Below are 17173 nucleotides of genomic sequence, written 5' to 3' on the forward strand. Positions count from 1 at the left end.
CGACAGAATACTCCTGGTATTATTTGCTTTCCTTGACACAAACACCATTAACAGGTTAAAAGTCATACATTGAAAGAACCAGTCTTACTGAAAGTGTAGAGCAATTCATTACTGTGTCTCCTAAACGTTGAAAAGGGTTGATGTTAGACTGGATCAGGAACTGCGACAAAGTGAGAAAAAACTCTCTGCTGTGATTGGTGGTTAAAGTTAGAGAGAAAAAAGCATTGTGTAGCAACATTGTATGGACTCAGACAAGCTGTATGAGTACGTGTGTAAATGCGTAAATGTGGCCTATAGTGTAAAAGTGCTTCCAGTGGTCAACTAGATTAGAAAAGCAATGTCCATTTTCTCAACCAAATGACTTCAAACTCTGCACTGCACTTCCTCAGGTTCCTATTATTGTATCCGCCATGTTTGGTGGACACACGTGGACACGCGTTGAATCGACGCAGAACAAAGACGAGCAAACACATTTACATGCACAGTTATTAAACTACAGATATGATACTTTGTTAAAGCCTTATGAGGATGGTCCCAACGATGACGTCAGGTCCCAACAAGGTCTGGTTTTATACTGGAAAAGGTCCCAAATATATAGTGAGATATGGCCCAGTCTGAAAATATTTTGCACTATGAGATCTTTAAAGATTCTTTCCAGACATAAAACACTCTGTCGTGAATATTCATTCATTTTTAAAAAAAATGTTCCATAGCAAAAAGTTCTGCTCTGTAATCCCTAATCTCTCACATTGAAAAATCCAAAACAGTCACAAGATTTCTTCTACTTCCCCAAAGGACCAATACCAATCACATAACAGTAAGCCCAGGTCTGTTTTCGAAATTAGCAGTGACGCGACAAATCATGCATACTCAGGTCTTAAACTTAAATCCAAAGGTAAACTGACAGGCCCACATTCAGTAATCTAGAAACAGATGTTTGGCATCAAAACTTGAGCTTCATTCATTTTGCACGGTGAACAATAAACATACAAGAGTTCAAATTGACCAAAACACATTTTGGAGTGAGTAAACAACCCTGCAAAAATTGTGATTTAATCACTAAAGATGACTTGTTGTTAGTTTCATGTGTGGGCAAATCATAAATCACGTTAACGTGGTTAAACCATCGCTGACCGCTGACCATGCTCCAGTTAAATTTAACGAAATAAACACTCAATAAGGCACCAGTTATCAAACTTTGATCTAAATTTTACAAACAAAACAAAGTATTGAGAACAAGTTTGAGCTTCTTACTCTATGTATGGGTATATTAACAATAGTATTAACAATATATATTTAACAATAGTAGAAGTAATAGATAACAACAGTACCAAAAGGGGCTGAGTTCTCTACCATACATTTTAAATTTAACTTTTAATGCTTTGATTACATTTTCCTGATTAAACTTCAATATTTTCATTACATTCATTTTGAACTTGTGAAGAATAATTTTGTCACAGTCAGGCAATTTCTAATCAAGCAGATGAGTTAAACACTGCTTACTTCACTGTGTAATGAGGCAACTTAAATGTAACTTCTATAGAATTTCTTTAATCGTTATTTCATGAGCACTCTGGACCTGCTTCGTGATATCTCTTCCTAAATAAGTTGTAGAACAGAAGTGACTCTTTAATGCAGCAGTGCAGACACATGCTCACACGTACACAGAGTCTAAGTAAACCACTGTGCATCTGCTCTAGAGGAACATCCTGCCCAATGCAGACTAGCATGCTTGCAAGCTTGTCTGTCACATCCAAAACCCCTGTCTGAACCACAGGAAATACGTACTCTATATGCACAAACGTAGACACAAACACATGCATGCATAGCATACACTTTCAGGTAATAAAACATGGTAAGAGCATTGTGACATGCTAACTGCAGTTATGCACAGTGAAACCCTCAACTATGCAGAAAATGTACATTTTCATAAGAGTTGCATCTCACTGGTAACAATAGATTGGTAACATTAAACAGAAATAAGACATTGCAACACTGCAGCATTCCAGCTGAGTTATTGCCGAAGATCCTGGGGATGTATTGAGGTCAGTGGGATGAGTTGGGTTTGTGGCAAAATGGTCTGCTCTATTCTGGTCAGGCTGGGGCTGATATGTGTGTGTGTGTGTGTGTGTGTGTGTGTGTATTGAATGTTGGGGCATTTGGGGTAACTGAGGTCTCGGGTTTACGGGTGCTTTTATGTGAGACACGGCAGCACTTAACCCTCCAGCTGCTCAATTGCAATGATGTGGTGCTTCTGCGTACCTCAAAGCCGAGTGTAAATTTACCACTCTGGGAAAGACAAGTGGTTCATAAAACACACAAGCCCGATGTGATAAGCATTGTGAACCAAAACATAATAAAACTGGAAGACAATCGGAGATGTCTGCTGATAAACGTTCCTCTTCCTGTCAGATTTTAACGTAATAGCGCCTGACTGTGATGCACATCGAAGAGTCAACCTGTGTGAATGCAGAATAACATTGTTCATTTTGAACATTTCAGATTACTAATCTAGGACAGCTATTAAGTCAATTTCACAAAGAAGGAAACGGTAAACAACTCTACTTCCTTATGCCCAAATTTGATTTTTATTTCTAAATATTTTTCTTTAGCCATTTCTATTACAGTTCATTTAGATTAATAGACAAGCACGAGGGTAAAATATCTAATAAAGATATATATACTTTTTATTTCTTTAAATATGGTTTCTCTGCCAAATCATCTTAAACACAAAATAGCAAGCAAATGTAAAGATCTGGAAATGTTTGGCTGGTCTAATTCAACATTTAACCAAAAATAGGTTCTGAATTATTTGGAGCTTTTGCTTAAAGTATTTATTTAGGGTAGTCTAGTATAAAGATAAATTCTAATCAGAAAAGTACAGTTTATAACATCAAACTGCCATTGTTCCTACTTGACGTGAATTTAAATGATTACCACTGAGGATTGATGCGATGTGACAAATTGTATATATTTTGTATATATTTTGCACAATGTTTCATTAGATACACAGGAAGAACTGTTTTGACAGGTAGAAACGGTCCAATTAACCTTCACAGCTCAGTGGCCAGGGGCTGTGCGAATGTTTTAAATCACCCTGCTGTAAAGAAAACACGGTGCTGTGTCTTTGTGTTGGCAAAGTTTCTGCAAAAAACAGGAAGAGCTTGGGTAAAGGGGTCGGATGGAGAGTTTACTACCTGTAAACATTTGTCTTAAAGAAACGCAGCAGGTGCCAGAGCTACAAAACTGCAAAACTACATTCAAAGAACACATTTATCCTTCAAATGGCAGCTGTCACGGTGTTGTGCATTCAGTCATGAGCTCTAATCTTAGCTGCCCTCACGCAGCTGATCTTAGTGATCGTTGCTGCTGACAGTGATCTGTGCCAGCTTCGTCCATAAATATCCACACGTAACACCGACAGAGTTGGCCAACTATTGTAAAACTTTTCCTACTGAGTCTCCACATGTTACTGTACACATGTCACGCTGCTCAGGATCTCTGGGATACAGCCTGCGTGTGGTGACATGGAGCCCACACTCCCCTCCTCTCAGTGTGGTTACCACAGTCTCCATGTCTGCTGGAGCCAATAAATAAATAATAGGCCCGGTGATCACTTCCAACGGTGATACTGCATGCTAAAACCACTGCATCTGTGAGTGCCTCGCTGACAATAAAAACAACAACACAAGCGCACACACACAGACACACACAGACACGCCACACAGAGTAATGCTGAGCTGGTAACAGTGCATACAACTGCAATTTTCTTTTCTGAGACTCTCTTCAGAGTAACAGTTTTAACTGCTCAGCTGCAGCTGTGTTTTAACTGCAGTTTATTTAAAATGTGACAAACGAGGCATTTTAGCATGTTCTATTTTTCAGTTTCTTACGCTGTCTTTTGCCAACTTCCTCTTTGGGCTGAAACGCTTGAGAATTTCCAGAAGAAATCTCACTGCTTACAGTGTCTTACATGCATGATTTCCATCTTTTGCACATCAAATCTGTCCAAATTAACAAAAAGAGACTATGTTAATTATATCCAAAAAGTGAGCATGAAAATCATTTAATGGATAAGTAATTAGAAGAAACCCATCAGTATGAGGTGTGAGTGAGAAGTCAGGACATCAGAGCTGCTGTGCGCATAGCCCCAAAATGGGCTCCCATGGCCTTTCCAAGAGGCAGACAGGACCATGGTGTTTGATGCAATGACGGCCACTTCATTATAAAAACCTCCTGAAGTCCCACGCTGCATTCCACGTTTATGGGGAACATATGGGGAAGCCTGCAATTTTTAGACCACAAAATAAGCCCCTTTGCAGCTGGACGCCCGACCGCACTGGGTCCTTTTTGCTTCGCGAGCCACACCCGAGAGGCGTAGGACCACTGACAGTGATTAAACCACCACAGTTTTCTCAGCAAAACAGGAGTTATATTAAGCTTAAATACAGGGGCTTGATAAACAAGGTCTGGGCAGGGGAAAAAAAGAATTGAGTGAAAGACGGCCACAATGATCTTCAGACTATTTTCCCCTCACGGTCATGGGCAGTGCAAAGCCATGAGATACATTTCAAAACATGAAGCAGATGTTTACCTAGACAAAGAAGAAAAAACACTGAGGAAAAGGCCTTGACTCCAGCGCTTTCTTCAAATGTCAAGTTTGGACTACACTACAATGGAGCTAATTCCCGGTCTTGCACAATGCAGCGGGATGGTCCTAGATTTGTTTGGCTGTCCTTTATTCTCTATTGAAAATCCAGATGTGATGTATTTGTTTTTTTACGAGTGGACAAAAATAAGGAAATTGACAATAATCCAAAACAGTCTGCCCTTGTGAAAACAACTAAAAGAAAACTATATTTCTCACTTAAAAGAAATATGAAAAACAACACAACGTATTACCGCACAACGAGTTTTACTTCCACAATTCCATGCACATAAAAAGATTATAAACGAAAACAACCACACGGCCCTGCGCTGTGAAACCAGCACAACCTTAAGCGTCTCTTTTTCCACACAAACAAAGATGAGAACAGATCCCAGAGAGTATCCTCTCCAAATGTACTTAACCTGAGAAAAAACAATTAAATTGCAGAGGTTTACAACTTCCTGTTATTATTATTATCATTTTCTAAAGCTGAAGAATCCACAACAAAGTTCCGCACAAAGGTTAAATTATTGTGTCTCTGGCCTCGGAGGGTGCAGTTCTTCCCTCTGGGCCAGTGTGAGCTGTAATCTGTCCCAGGGCTGGCAGGCCGGGGCAGAGGCCATGTCGAGAGGCAGCAGAGGTGTTAGAAGAGGAAGCCTCGCTGTGTGTGAGGTTAAGTCAGAGGCCTGTAGTGGCCGCGTGGACGGACTGATAAAAGCTCTGTAGCCGCGGCTGTGGCCTCAGCATTCGGCCACACTCGCTGACACGCCGTGTCATTTAGCCCGCGCTGCCGCCTAACTCAGCGGCAACTGCTCATTTACAGGGCAGTGCGGGCTACCAGGAAGAGCGGCAAGCTCTCTCCCTCTCTCACACACACACACACACACACACACGCTCAACATGGTACTGTAGATACACATACAAACCATACAGCACTTCTGTCCACCAATTAACACTGGACAATGTGGGCTAACATCCACACACAAAGCAGTGTGGAATAGAAGCAGAACAAAAACGTGAACACACACACACAGGTTTCCAGGGAAAGCAGTTGGGTCACATGAGTGACCAGACGGTGGTTTAGCCAGACATGGCCAGTGTGTCACTAAGCGACAGGAGAAAGGAGAAAGGAAGCGTGGATACCACAGGTTTGCAAATGCCAGTGATTTATGCTCTCACACACAAACAAACATGAACGCAGACACACGCACACACGTGCAGTACAGTAAGGTTGCCAGCTTCATACAACAAACAGCAAACTTCTCTGACAACACATTTATCACTCTGTTCATGCTTAATTTTCTGTGTAATTTATTTCCTGTTTCCTCACAGCTGCTGAAGAAAAGCCCAAATAAACAGCTTGAAATCCACGAGGTAAAAAGCAAATCATTTACATTTAGCATAACTTAATGCTTCAACATTAATAACTGCAAAATAAAAAATTATTAAATGTACATCAATTTGATTATCAAACGTGTTTCCTGTGTGTGATTTTTTTTGAGTCAAGTTAACGTTCCCTGAGCAAGTATTTCATTAATCATACAGATTAAAGCTGACGGGTACAAAGAGGGCTGGTTGGGGAAGTTTCAGGTTTGTAGAAGCAAAGCTTCTGCTTCTTTTTGTCTGGTTTGTTCTGTGTTATGTAACTATGTTTAGAGTCCAGGTGCTTATGTTGTGTTTTATTTACCTTCATAGCAAAGCTGTGTCTTCATGAGTGCCATGAGTTGGTGAGTTTATGACAATCCCCATGTCTGCTTGACCCTGTGAAGTGGAGCTTAAACCCACTCCCTGATCTCTGACATGAGTGAGACTGCCCACAATATTTTAATTCCACAGTTTAAAATCATTACCAGGAACGATGCAATCATGCCTTCCCAAACATTTCTAAATTCTACGCCCCTACAGTGTAAGAGTGACACTGTACTCTAAGTAGCTATAGCAGTGAAAACATTTCTGTTCTTAAATTCAACCTAGAAAACGAAAAAGTGTGAAAACCACAATCAGGTTAAAGAACTCTGCACTTTCATTTGGGGAGAAAGTAGGCCACAAATACTTGTGCTTTTTTGTTTTGATTATTTTTTTGATTTTCTTTTACATTACACAAGCAAGATTGGTTAAGGAAAAGCCCAAATTATAAAGTAAATGTAAAAACTTACTCAGTCCAAGTGAACTTGAGCAGAATTATTTGCATTGTGGGAGTTTATGTTAGGCTGTGATAGGATCAAATATAGACAGAACTGAGAGGAAAAAGAAGGGGCACACAACATAGAGTTAAGGTATCACTTCAGAGAAAGGGGGAGGAGAGGTCCCAAGCAGAGAGAAATAAACTGGCAGTGTTGCTTCTGATGAAACTAAGATTATGATACTATCAAGTGGTAAGTGAGGGTGGAGGTTTTGCGGGCCCTAAACCACCGGTTCTTACAAACACAGATGTGCTGTGAGTCAGACAAACATAAAACTAGCACAGGACAGGAATACACAGTCAACAGCAACGTTCTCATAGTTGTTCGGCAGTTAGAAACAATGCTTTTCAGTTTCCAAAAGCCACATCTATGTCTCATCTTTTCTTTCTCTTCATCTAATTCATTCCTGTCCTTTTCTCTGCCTCGTGTTTTTGTTGGGCTTGATACAGTTGAATGTTTCTCCAGCTCCTCTACAGTGGTTTCAGAGCACTCTGTAAACCTCAGTGAGCCACGATGGTGTAGGCAACTGCCTGGTTCGAACTCAAAAGAAAATAAAATGTTTCCAAAACTTGGACGACCAATGAAAAGTGGGAGTTGAGACAGAGAGTCAGAGAAGAAGCATGGAAAGTACAACCCGAAACAGAGAAACCGAAAAAAAAGCAAAGACGATAGGAGAAGAAGGGAGGGAGGGGAAGGAGGGTGGGAGGGAGAGGCCCGGTGACCTCATGTGACATGTGACGTGGGCTCCACCACTCACGGAGGGGAGTGTGTGTGTCTCTGTGTGTGGAGGATGGCGAGGAGGCTGCAGAGAGACTGTGGCTTTTAGCCTTTTACTAGCACTGACGCTCAAGTCAGGCCGCCACCACCGAGGAAGAGAAAGAAAGAGGCCGACCACGCTATCAGGCTCGCGGGCTAACCTCAGCCCATCAGCCTGCTACGTGACAGCGCATCACAAACCCAGCTCTCCCTGTCAGCCTGCTTCCATCACCCCGGGCTCCATTAGGTGGCCCCCTTCTCATCTCCAGCCCTGGTGAGTCCACTTCCACACCTGGAGACATGAAAGCTGTTGCTGCCTCTGCTCTAACTGCTTCTCTCTCAACCTCTGTTTCTTCTTTTCTTCTTCCTCTGACCCTGTTTTCTCTCATTCGTCTTTTGGTACTAACACATGCTGCTGCTCTCTCTGCAAGCTTGTGGCTTGGGATTCCTGTGGTAGTCACAAACCCTAGATTCTTGGTTGCAAACAGTCTCAGAGCTCCAGGAGTTTTTGTCCTCTTGTGCTCCTTCTTTCTCTAGCTTGTCTCTTTAAGGTGCTCTTTCATTTCTGAGCTTCAATCCTGTTTGTCTCCCCTTTGAGGTCGGTGGAGATTGACTGCAGCGAGGGCTCCACGCCGTGCTGTCTTCCCTGCCATGGCATCCAACAGCATCTTTGACTCCTTCTCAAACTACAGCAGCAGTCTACTGAGAGGTGAGTGCAGATCCTCCCCTCTCCACCCAACTCACCCCTTCTCCCTCCCAACATTATCCCACCCTCTCTGTCCAGTTGTTCTGAATGTGCAGCTTTGTCAGTTTGGCAACTTGTTTTGCCAAACAAAAAAAAAAGGACTGAATTTAACACATTGCAGTGTGAGTTTGTTTGTTGGTAGCATGTGAATCCTGTACACACACACACACACACACACACACACTCACGCATACATGTGCTGACAGATTCACAAAGGAGGATCTGGTTTGCACAGTAGCCATCTTCCAGTTGACTGATATGGCCCATAAAGGCCTTTGCCTCTCCACCCGTGTGTTTTCTGTAGGCTTGATGGAGTAGCGCCATAATGGGATTCTCACCACAGACATTCATTATCAAGTGAAACTCTGCGCTCTCTCTGTGAGAATACAAGCTCAGAGGCTCCATGTGACTGGGTGCTTTACTGGAACACGGCAATACAATAAAAGAGCAAGAAGGAAAAAAACATATTAGGCTCTCTCTGCTTTACTTCCAGGAGGTACTTTTGGTCTGTGTGGTGAGGTGAGTGCACTTGGCTAACTGTTGCCTCAATGAAGAAACCATTTGTTACCATGGCAATTTTAATCTGACAGCTTTTACCAGCAAACATTTAAGCTCTGCTGTGTGTGAGAAGAAGAGAGAGATTGAAATTGAACTTTTCTTCAAACAGAATTTGTGTTGAGTTTATTTGCTGTCGGTGATGGCAAACACAAAAAAAAGTAGGCAGTTTTGACGCTCAAGTTGTTAATGTAAGCTGCAGGATTCAGTTGTTTCCACTGTTCCTAACACAACCACTGAGGCAGCCGCTGAAAGGCAGCAGAAAAAAACAAAACCCCTTTCCCAATTAAGGCCTTGTAGCAGTGTTAATTAGAGGCAGTCACAAGGGGAAGCACTACCACTTCATAATTGTTTGCAGAGTTTATCTTAAAGTCTCTGGAGCCTCGCATATACAGTCAAATGCAAACTCTCGACATCTGTGCCTCACATGAGAACAATCCTCTGATATCCTCACTGGAACCACAGTGACAGGAGATGATGTTCCAATGTTCTCACAGCTTCTACAGACACTCAGGCATTTATAGTTTCCTCATGACAAGACTCAGCCCCCCCTTTCTCCTCTATAAGCACTGGGTCTGCGTCCCTTTATCTCCTCGCTGTATACAGATCAGTGTCACTAATGTCAGGTTTAATGCACGCTGTCTATCAAGCTTTGTTTGCAGAGACCTGATTTTGATTTTGATTTTGAGCTCTACCACAGCAGTGAGGCGGGATAGAGAGTAGGTCAAAAGGCGAAATAAGAGACAGGCATTCACAACTGTAACTGAAATCATTAGTGAATGTGCATGTCCTTTTAAAATTCATCCTGTCAGGGAACTGAAACCAAACTGCAAGAGAACAAAGGCCAAGAGTCATTAAATCCTCTCGTTCAGTCTGAGAGCATTTCAAATTGGGACTACTTCATGTAAGCGAAATACCCCAGCGGTTAGTTTAACAATGTGCATTACACATGCAAAGCAATTATGCCAAGGTTCTCCTTTTTAGACTCAAATCAAACTGAAATTAAGAGGAACGATTGCAGAGAATCAAGGAGACTGTTAAATATCTGCCTTGCCAGCTCTGACTTTAATGCAGTGCGGCACGAGGCTCATGGAAATACTGTCTTCATCTCTTCAGAAGTCAGGAAATACTGCTGTGAGCAGCATCTTGATTATGTGTGCAAATGCAGAAACTAAAAATTATTTAGATCTTTAACATCCTTTTTTACGTCACGCTTTGTTCGAGCTGAAGAAAAAAAAGCATCACAAATATATCAGCACAATGCAAACGCTATCAGTCTGTCAGTGTTATATTCGTAACTTTTATATATCTCACTGTGCAGACAGAGAACACATCTAAGCATGTGATGTGCAACATCAGATGCACTTCGCGTGAGAAGCGAGAGGACTCTTCACCTCAGAAACCTCAGTCCTCCGCTGAAGCTGAGAGGCACACACACAGAAACACGTGCGCGCACACACACACACACACACACACACACACAGACACACGCGCACACACACACACACACACGCGCACACAAGACATATAAGTTACAAAGGGGACAGACTGTGTGTTTCTCATGATGTTTAACTCAGTATAGATAACAAGAAAAAGCTAATAATGTGGCAGAATGCTGTGAGAAACAGAACGAGACATATAGAGCTGTGCGTCAACGAGCTGTTAGTTTGACGCAGTCTCGCAGAGCTGCTGCAGTTCAGTGATAATAACCACAATGAGGCTACACCTGCTAACCCTCACACAGCAGCACCACTATTTAATCAGACAGGAGCATGTCTGAGGCATAAAAAAAAAAGGCCAAACAAAATAAAAAGCATGAAGACTCCAGAAAAAGCACCAGCATTTCCCTCTGTAGACAGTCTTCCGGTCCTGTCATATGTGTAGGGTTTACATCAGGTGGGGTACCTGGTTTATAGCAGCTGTGATTGGGCCTGTGCACTTCCTGATATCCTTGGCTCACTTTCTGTCACCACATTTCCCTCTGCTTGGAAGGGCCGCTGTGTTCCCTGCAGGCTGTTTTATATTCAACAGTCTTTTTTTTTTTTTTTTTTTTTACCAACTCTTTCTTTTAGAGTGTTACGCTCTCAGGAGCCAGCTCCTTTTGTGGCAGAGAAAAAGGCCCTGGTTTATTAGGGTGGGAATGGTTTTATATGTTTGCCTTATTGCGCTGCATGAATGGAAGTGAGGGCTTGTGTGTGAGAAACGTGCCATGCCTCACCACAGTTGTAGTGATGTTATTTTGGATGATTCTGGAAGGTGGTCTGGTTTGCTCTATGAGTGTTCGAGAGGGGAAAAGCTGGGGAGACTTGTGCACAGTTTGAGAAAGAGACATTTTATAAGCATCAGAATGAATCTTTCACAAGGGATAAAAGATCAAAATGTATTTCTAACCCTACAACCACTGACAAATAAAAAGACCTTATACAGTAGCTCAAAAAAGAAAAAGGCTATAAATTTACCAGAGCACATGGCTGGCCTCTGCTGAATGTATTAATGACAAGTCATATGGTGAAGACTTTTTTTTCTCCTCTCTTAAATTAACATGCTTGATTGGAGCCCATTCAAAATCCTGCTTAGTGTGAGGCCCCTGAGTGACGCCAAAACACAAGGACTGACTGAGCAGGCTGAAAACTGTAACCAGATATTAAGAGTTTCAATATTTTAAAGTGAAAGCAAATAATAGAAAACGTATGACAGCCACAGAGCAGCGAACCCCTGTCTCCAATTTAGCCAAGTATAATATCTATTTATAAAACTCTGAAGGCATATTGGATAGAAGGAAGGTTCTGGACTTGATTAGGGCTATAAACGTTTTTGGAGGTACTTATTTACTTTTTGGTCCGTCTCGTCTGTCAGCACGACTTTATGGGAAACACTTTCAGGGGTTGTCGGTGTGATAGCCTCCAGGTAGTGTAATGCAGAGGGGCGTGCTGATTATGTGGTTGACTGATCCTAAACCTGCCGCCGCCCTTCCACACTTTTGGCTCAAAACACCATGCTCAGCCCTGTACTGGTCAAGGTTAGAGTGTAGTTGTAAATACAATTTTCTGGTGTCGGCAACCAACCACAGAGTCTAGATTCTTTGCAGGCAATCTGATAATATGAATTTATCTCATCAAGGTTTATCTGGCTTGAAACAAGTTTTAAAAAAATTACCCTGAAAGGTTGAGCAACTTCTTTCAACAAACATTGACGGAGGGCGAGATAATTCTCCTGGAAAATAAACTGGAGCTGTGTCGACTCTAAAGTAGCATCCAGGGAGGGGTAAATGTGATCAGAGGCTGATGTTGGGCCAAGCTGGCAGGAGGAATGTTCGGCTCCTCAGTTCCTTTAACTCAGTTCATCCAGAGTTAAGACTGCATGTTAAACTCTGATCTAATTGTGCATGGCTGCTGTATAGCAGTATTTACATGCAATCTGAGGTCACTCTCAGAATAAGAATATGCACTGTACATGATTATTAGAGTTGCTGTTAAAAAATAATTGGCAAAGGAGACAGAAAAATATGATGCAAGTGATGTCAGAGGAATTTATGATGTCTGGACCAGTTTCTTTAACAGGGAACCTCAGGAACAAAATGTATGTCTGGTGGAAAAAATGCAGACTCAAAAGGTTGTATAATTGGATAACGAGGTGGAAATGATCACAATATAAAATACTTTAGCTTGATTTCTAAAATGTAATGCCCCTGCCGGATGAGGCTCCTCAATTTCTATGAGTCATTTCTTTATGGTTAATTTGCTTCACTTACTAGCTGATAATATTTCATATAAATCCTTACGCTAAAATGATTAAATCCACTGTTATTGGACCCTTTATGATCTCATTCGTCCTGTATAGTAGACGACTAAATTAAGGAAAAGCCTCTCCTGTGATTCTCTGATTGTTAATTTTGTTTTAAACCTACGCCCTAAACCACAGGCCAGCCTCACAGCTTATTACATGGTAAGGCTGGGATTGTAGAAAAGACACAAGTATAATTGTCAGCTAATTCATGTATTATTAACCTAAATTTATGCAGTAATCATGCTGGTGTACGGAATCTGTCAGCCATTTTCTGCAAAGCTTGAAATAAAGCAAACAATTCAAAGCTTCATCACAGATTTAGTTTGTTTTCAGTAGCTCTGACTACAATTAGAAAGCTGTGACCTGAGCATGACTCCAAGGAAGAAGACTTTTTGTTTAGACCCATCCCCGGTAACATCTTTTCTGTTGCTGTAAGGAGGAAAAAGCAAAAACTGTGACTAAGCACAGCCTCAATTGCTGCGCACTTTTGTTTTTAACATTACAGTCGCATCCTAACCCACAAATTACTTTAATGGGAAGGCATGGGTCGGGTCCTCAGCCCATAAAATGACTCAAACTTATGGAGATCCCACATGTTCAGAAACTTACCAGTTCACAGCAACCACTCTTATTCTTTCTGTCAAATGACACAAAAGACATGATGGTTTCACTTTGTGAATCGTGTGAAAGTTTCGTGAAGAATTAAGAACCAAAAAAACTAAGAATGTTTTTCACAAAAATATCTCCTCTTTGCCTTCATTATGATTAACTTTAATCATGCTCAAAACATCCTTATAGCCCATCCTCCTTCCCATAAGCAATAAATAAAATAAAAAACTTAATTACGGAGGAGGAAAAATGCAGATAATGATAGGATGTGAGACGCTGCAGGCTATAAGATGTTTTCTGATTCTCTATTTTCCCAGAATTTTTTTTTCATCTTGTTTACATACAGCTAATTGTTGTTGCTGCAATAAAAAATGTTTTTGGGTTGCTCCTTCCCTCCCTTCAAACATGACTTTAACCACAGGGAATTGATTTTTGTGGAAGCAGCATTTCAAAAATGGGATTTTAGTTTTCTCTTCAACTCATTGGGGGGAACAAATGACTGTCAGAGCTACTAACTGCATCTGTAATGGGCCACCTAATCATGCTTTCCTCTTCAGCGATTTTATCATTTGTGTTATGACTAAAAGATGACTGGAGAATTAGTTTGACGTTGTGGAAAATAGTTTCTCGCTAAAAGTCATGTGGGGAGAATGCTATCACTCTCATAGTGTATCTATTGTCTCTCACAGTGTATTATTTTTGAAACACCAGACAGCAAACACAGGGAAACAACTAACCTCACTCAGTAAAAATGTAAAAATTCTGCCAAATCTTGTATTGGAATTTTCTAATACATATAAATACTGAAGTGCGAAAAGGGCATCTTGCATTTTTATGGAGGATTAGGTGTCAGACTGGTGGCCAGATGCAGCATCTTAAATGCACAATCACAGGAAGTCACTGTTTTTATTCAAATAGTTTATTCAAAGCCTGCTTCCTCAAATGCTAATTCTGTTTGTCTGTTTCATACCTATTCCACGTGTCAAATCTACATGTACAATTTACAGAATGATCTATTACGCGGCACTGCAGTAGGTTTTATCCTGTAGTAAACTTCAGAGAGCTCGTACTTTCTGTGCAGCTGCTCACTTCTGTATTGGCTCAGTAGGAAACACCATGCCAGGGATTCCCCCTCAGCTGTGCAGCAGAAGTGGCCCCTCCACTTCTTCTCTATAGTCTGTCTGCAGTGAGGTCACTCTGTCTGCTGCTCTCACGGTCGCAGCCATCACGAGCGCAGACATAAGGGAACGTTATGGTATACACACATACACACACACACACACACAGACTGCCACAGGCACATATAGGCTACATACACACACACAGGAGTGTACCGTGTGATTTTTCCCAATGCTGAGTCAGAGACAAGCAGCACATGTTAACATGACGACAGAGACATTTTCACCGTCTAAATGCTATCTGACCTCATCATAATAGCTGGTCAGACTAGTGTCCCAATGCCTTAGTCTAGCAGAATGGTGACTAATCAGTCAACTTCACTGAAAAATATCAGGGACTGGTGTCTTGATTTCCCATAGTGTCTCATGTTAAAAAACGATTTAACTAACTGACTGCTTTGTATGTGGCCACTAGTGCACTGACAAAGAGTGAATTTCCAATCCACCTGTGTGAGATGCTACCAACCAAATTAAAATGTAGCCAAGAGAGAGACTCCAAAACCATTGGAAAAGAAGGAATGATCTTGATTGTCTGCTGTCAGATAAAAGATGTGAAAGGACTATAAAGCTTAGCAGGATCACATTCTTACACATTTTGACATGTTAGATATGAGCTATTTGTCCCTAGTTAAGTAGCTCTCTACTCTATAGTATGACAGTTAGCTGTGCTAACACTGCCAACCTGGCAGCGAGACATTTGAGTCAGACAGACTTTCCCCCTTTAATCAGTGTCATGACATAAGGGGCAGACAGCGAGCCACTCGTTCAGTCTGTACAGAGTTTGATTAACCTAATCACAAGGCAGCCAGAGTCTTGGCTACTGATTGGGTTTACAAACCCTCCTTGTCATCATCGTGTCATTAGCTCGTCATTAGCTGTGGGCGCCTTGACGTGGAGCAGCGACGTGCAGGGCCTAAACATGGCAATCAGGGGATTAGAGTCTGAGCCTCAGTGGACGCCTCAGGCTCTGAGTCAAAGAAGGGAAAGTCCTGCCTTACTATCCATGCTCCATGTGGCCTTAGTGCTAACTGTACATGGGCACCACCACTACTGATTAGCAGTGGAGATAATGAGAGGAAACATTCAGTCACACTGGACACACAGGTGATTTTCCGGATTACAATTAAGCCAAGTCTTTTACTGAAGCAATGATTTGAATCGAGAGACATTTTAGCCTCCAATTAGGTTTGCATAATCTTGAACTGGGAATCAAGCCCAAAGTCAACACACAGAGTTGCATGCAGCACGGTGACTCTCTGCACCCACTGCAAATAGGCTGAGTGGCATTTGATTAATTTCTTTTGATTAAATTTGTAATCAATTGAAGCAATTAACATAATCTTTTACAGAGTAAAAGTTTAGATTTATTAGGTATGACAATATCATGTGTCTAAGGGCTTTCCAGAACTCTGGCTTGTAGGCCAAGAGCCACCACACCCTTGTTTCCTCCCGATGAGAAGCCCATAAGGCATAAGTTCTTTCCAAGAGTTATCTCATGTCTGCAGAGGAAAGTGGCATTGACACTTGTCAGGAAACCAGCACCGGCCTTCTGCTCGACTCTGGTTGGATTCTACAGTGAGTCAGATGGCGCTCCGCAGACCGACCTTCTAAAGAGAGAAATACCAATTCAATATCTGAGAGCTCTTTGAAGTCAAATTTGCACTTTAATTAGAGTGACATAACCTTGAATAACCTCATTGAAAGTGTGTCTGAGCTGCACTGAAGAGTGACAAAAGTTGGAAACGTGTGCATGATGTGCATTTGTGAGTTATGTTATGCGTGTTATGCTTAAATATGTGTGTGCATTGGTATCACGCAAACATAGAAAGCAGTGATGACTGAGGTGATTTGCTATTGAAAAAAACATTTGAATACACACACAGAATACATTTGGCTCAATGCCTCACTGGCAGAATTCTCTCTGACTTGTGTTTTGCTAGTTTAGCATTCATGCCATTCGTGTCATATGTTGCATACCTTATCCTGTTCCTTCACAGTTCAAAGTAACAGGGACTAGTCTCAAAAAGTAAAAACATGTGGCTTTTGTTGCAGAGAGGAATGAACAACAGCATTCCATGTGCAACCACATCAAAGATCTCCCTCGCCGTGGGACTAAATGAGGGCAGACTGTCCTGCTTGCCCCTCCTAACATGGCTGCCACTAATTAACCAGATTTTAAAAGTGACACTTCCTCTTCATCAATTTCAAACAAATAAAAGTTTTCAAACACATAGGATTTCCATCAGTTGGGGACAGCCACACAACACGCACAAAGAGCCATTGTGTGCTGGTGAAAATGTGGTTTACAGGCTTGGCTATAATGGCCTGGTGGTTGCTGGAAGCCATGCGCACTTCCTAATATTCGGCTCACATGCGATTTCATTTTGAGAGGAGACGGAGCTATGGGGGCTTTGCCTTTGTGTGAGAGGGACGCTTCACAACTTATTTTCTGAGTTGACAGGCTCGGGCTCCTTTACCCCCTCCCCTGCTCTTCACCCCCTCTTCTCTCTCTGGTGGCGCTACTATATTTGTGTGGGATCTCAAGCGATGGAAGAGTAGACGCAGGCTGCGTTGCCAGTCAAACGTGTTCGGGCTGTCAGACTGAACGGCTTCCAGCTCTGCGATCTGTCTCCTCTCCTCGTCAGTGGGAGCTGTTTGATCTGACAGAGAGACTCCATTAGAGACACAGGGAAGTTCAACTGCTGGGAGGTTG

General features: G+C 41.9%; 1 protein-coding gene across 1 annotated transcript in view; it reads left to right on the top strand.

The window, feature by feature from the left end:
- Positions 1-7606: 7606 nt before the first annotated feature.
- The window catches only part of runx3 (RUNX family transcription factor 3), a 45386-nt gene continuing 35819 nt past the window's right edge, over positions 7607-17173 (top strand). The window contains exons 1-2 of the mRNA XM_075448482.1: positions 7607-7861; positions 8186-8296. Coding sequence (XP_075304597.1) covers positions 8239-8296 — 58 coding nt within the window. The 5' untranslated portion in view covers positions 7607-7861; positions 8186-8238. The remainder of the gene's footprint in view (positions 7862-8185; positions 8297-17173) is intronic.

Source organism: Odontesthes bonariensis, chromosome 17, assembly GCF_027942865.1.
Source record: "Odontesthes bonariensis isolate fOdoBon6 chromosome 17, fOdoBon6.hap1, whole genome shotgun sequence".
NCBI lineage: Eukaryota > Metazoa > Chordata > Actinopteri > Atheriniformes > Atherinopsidae > Odontesthes > Odontesthes bonariensis.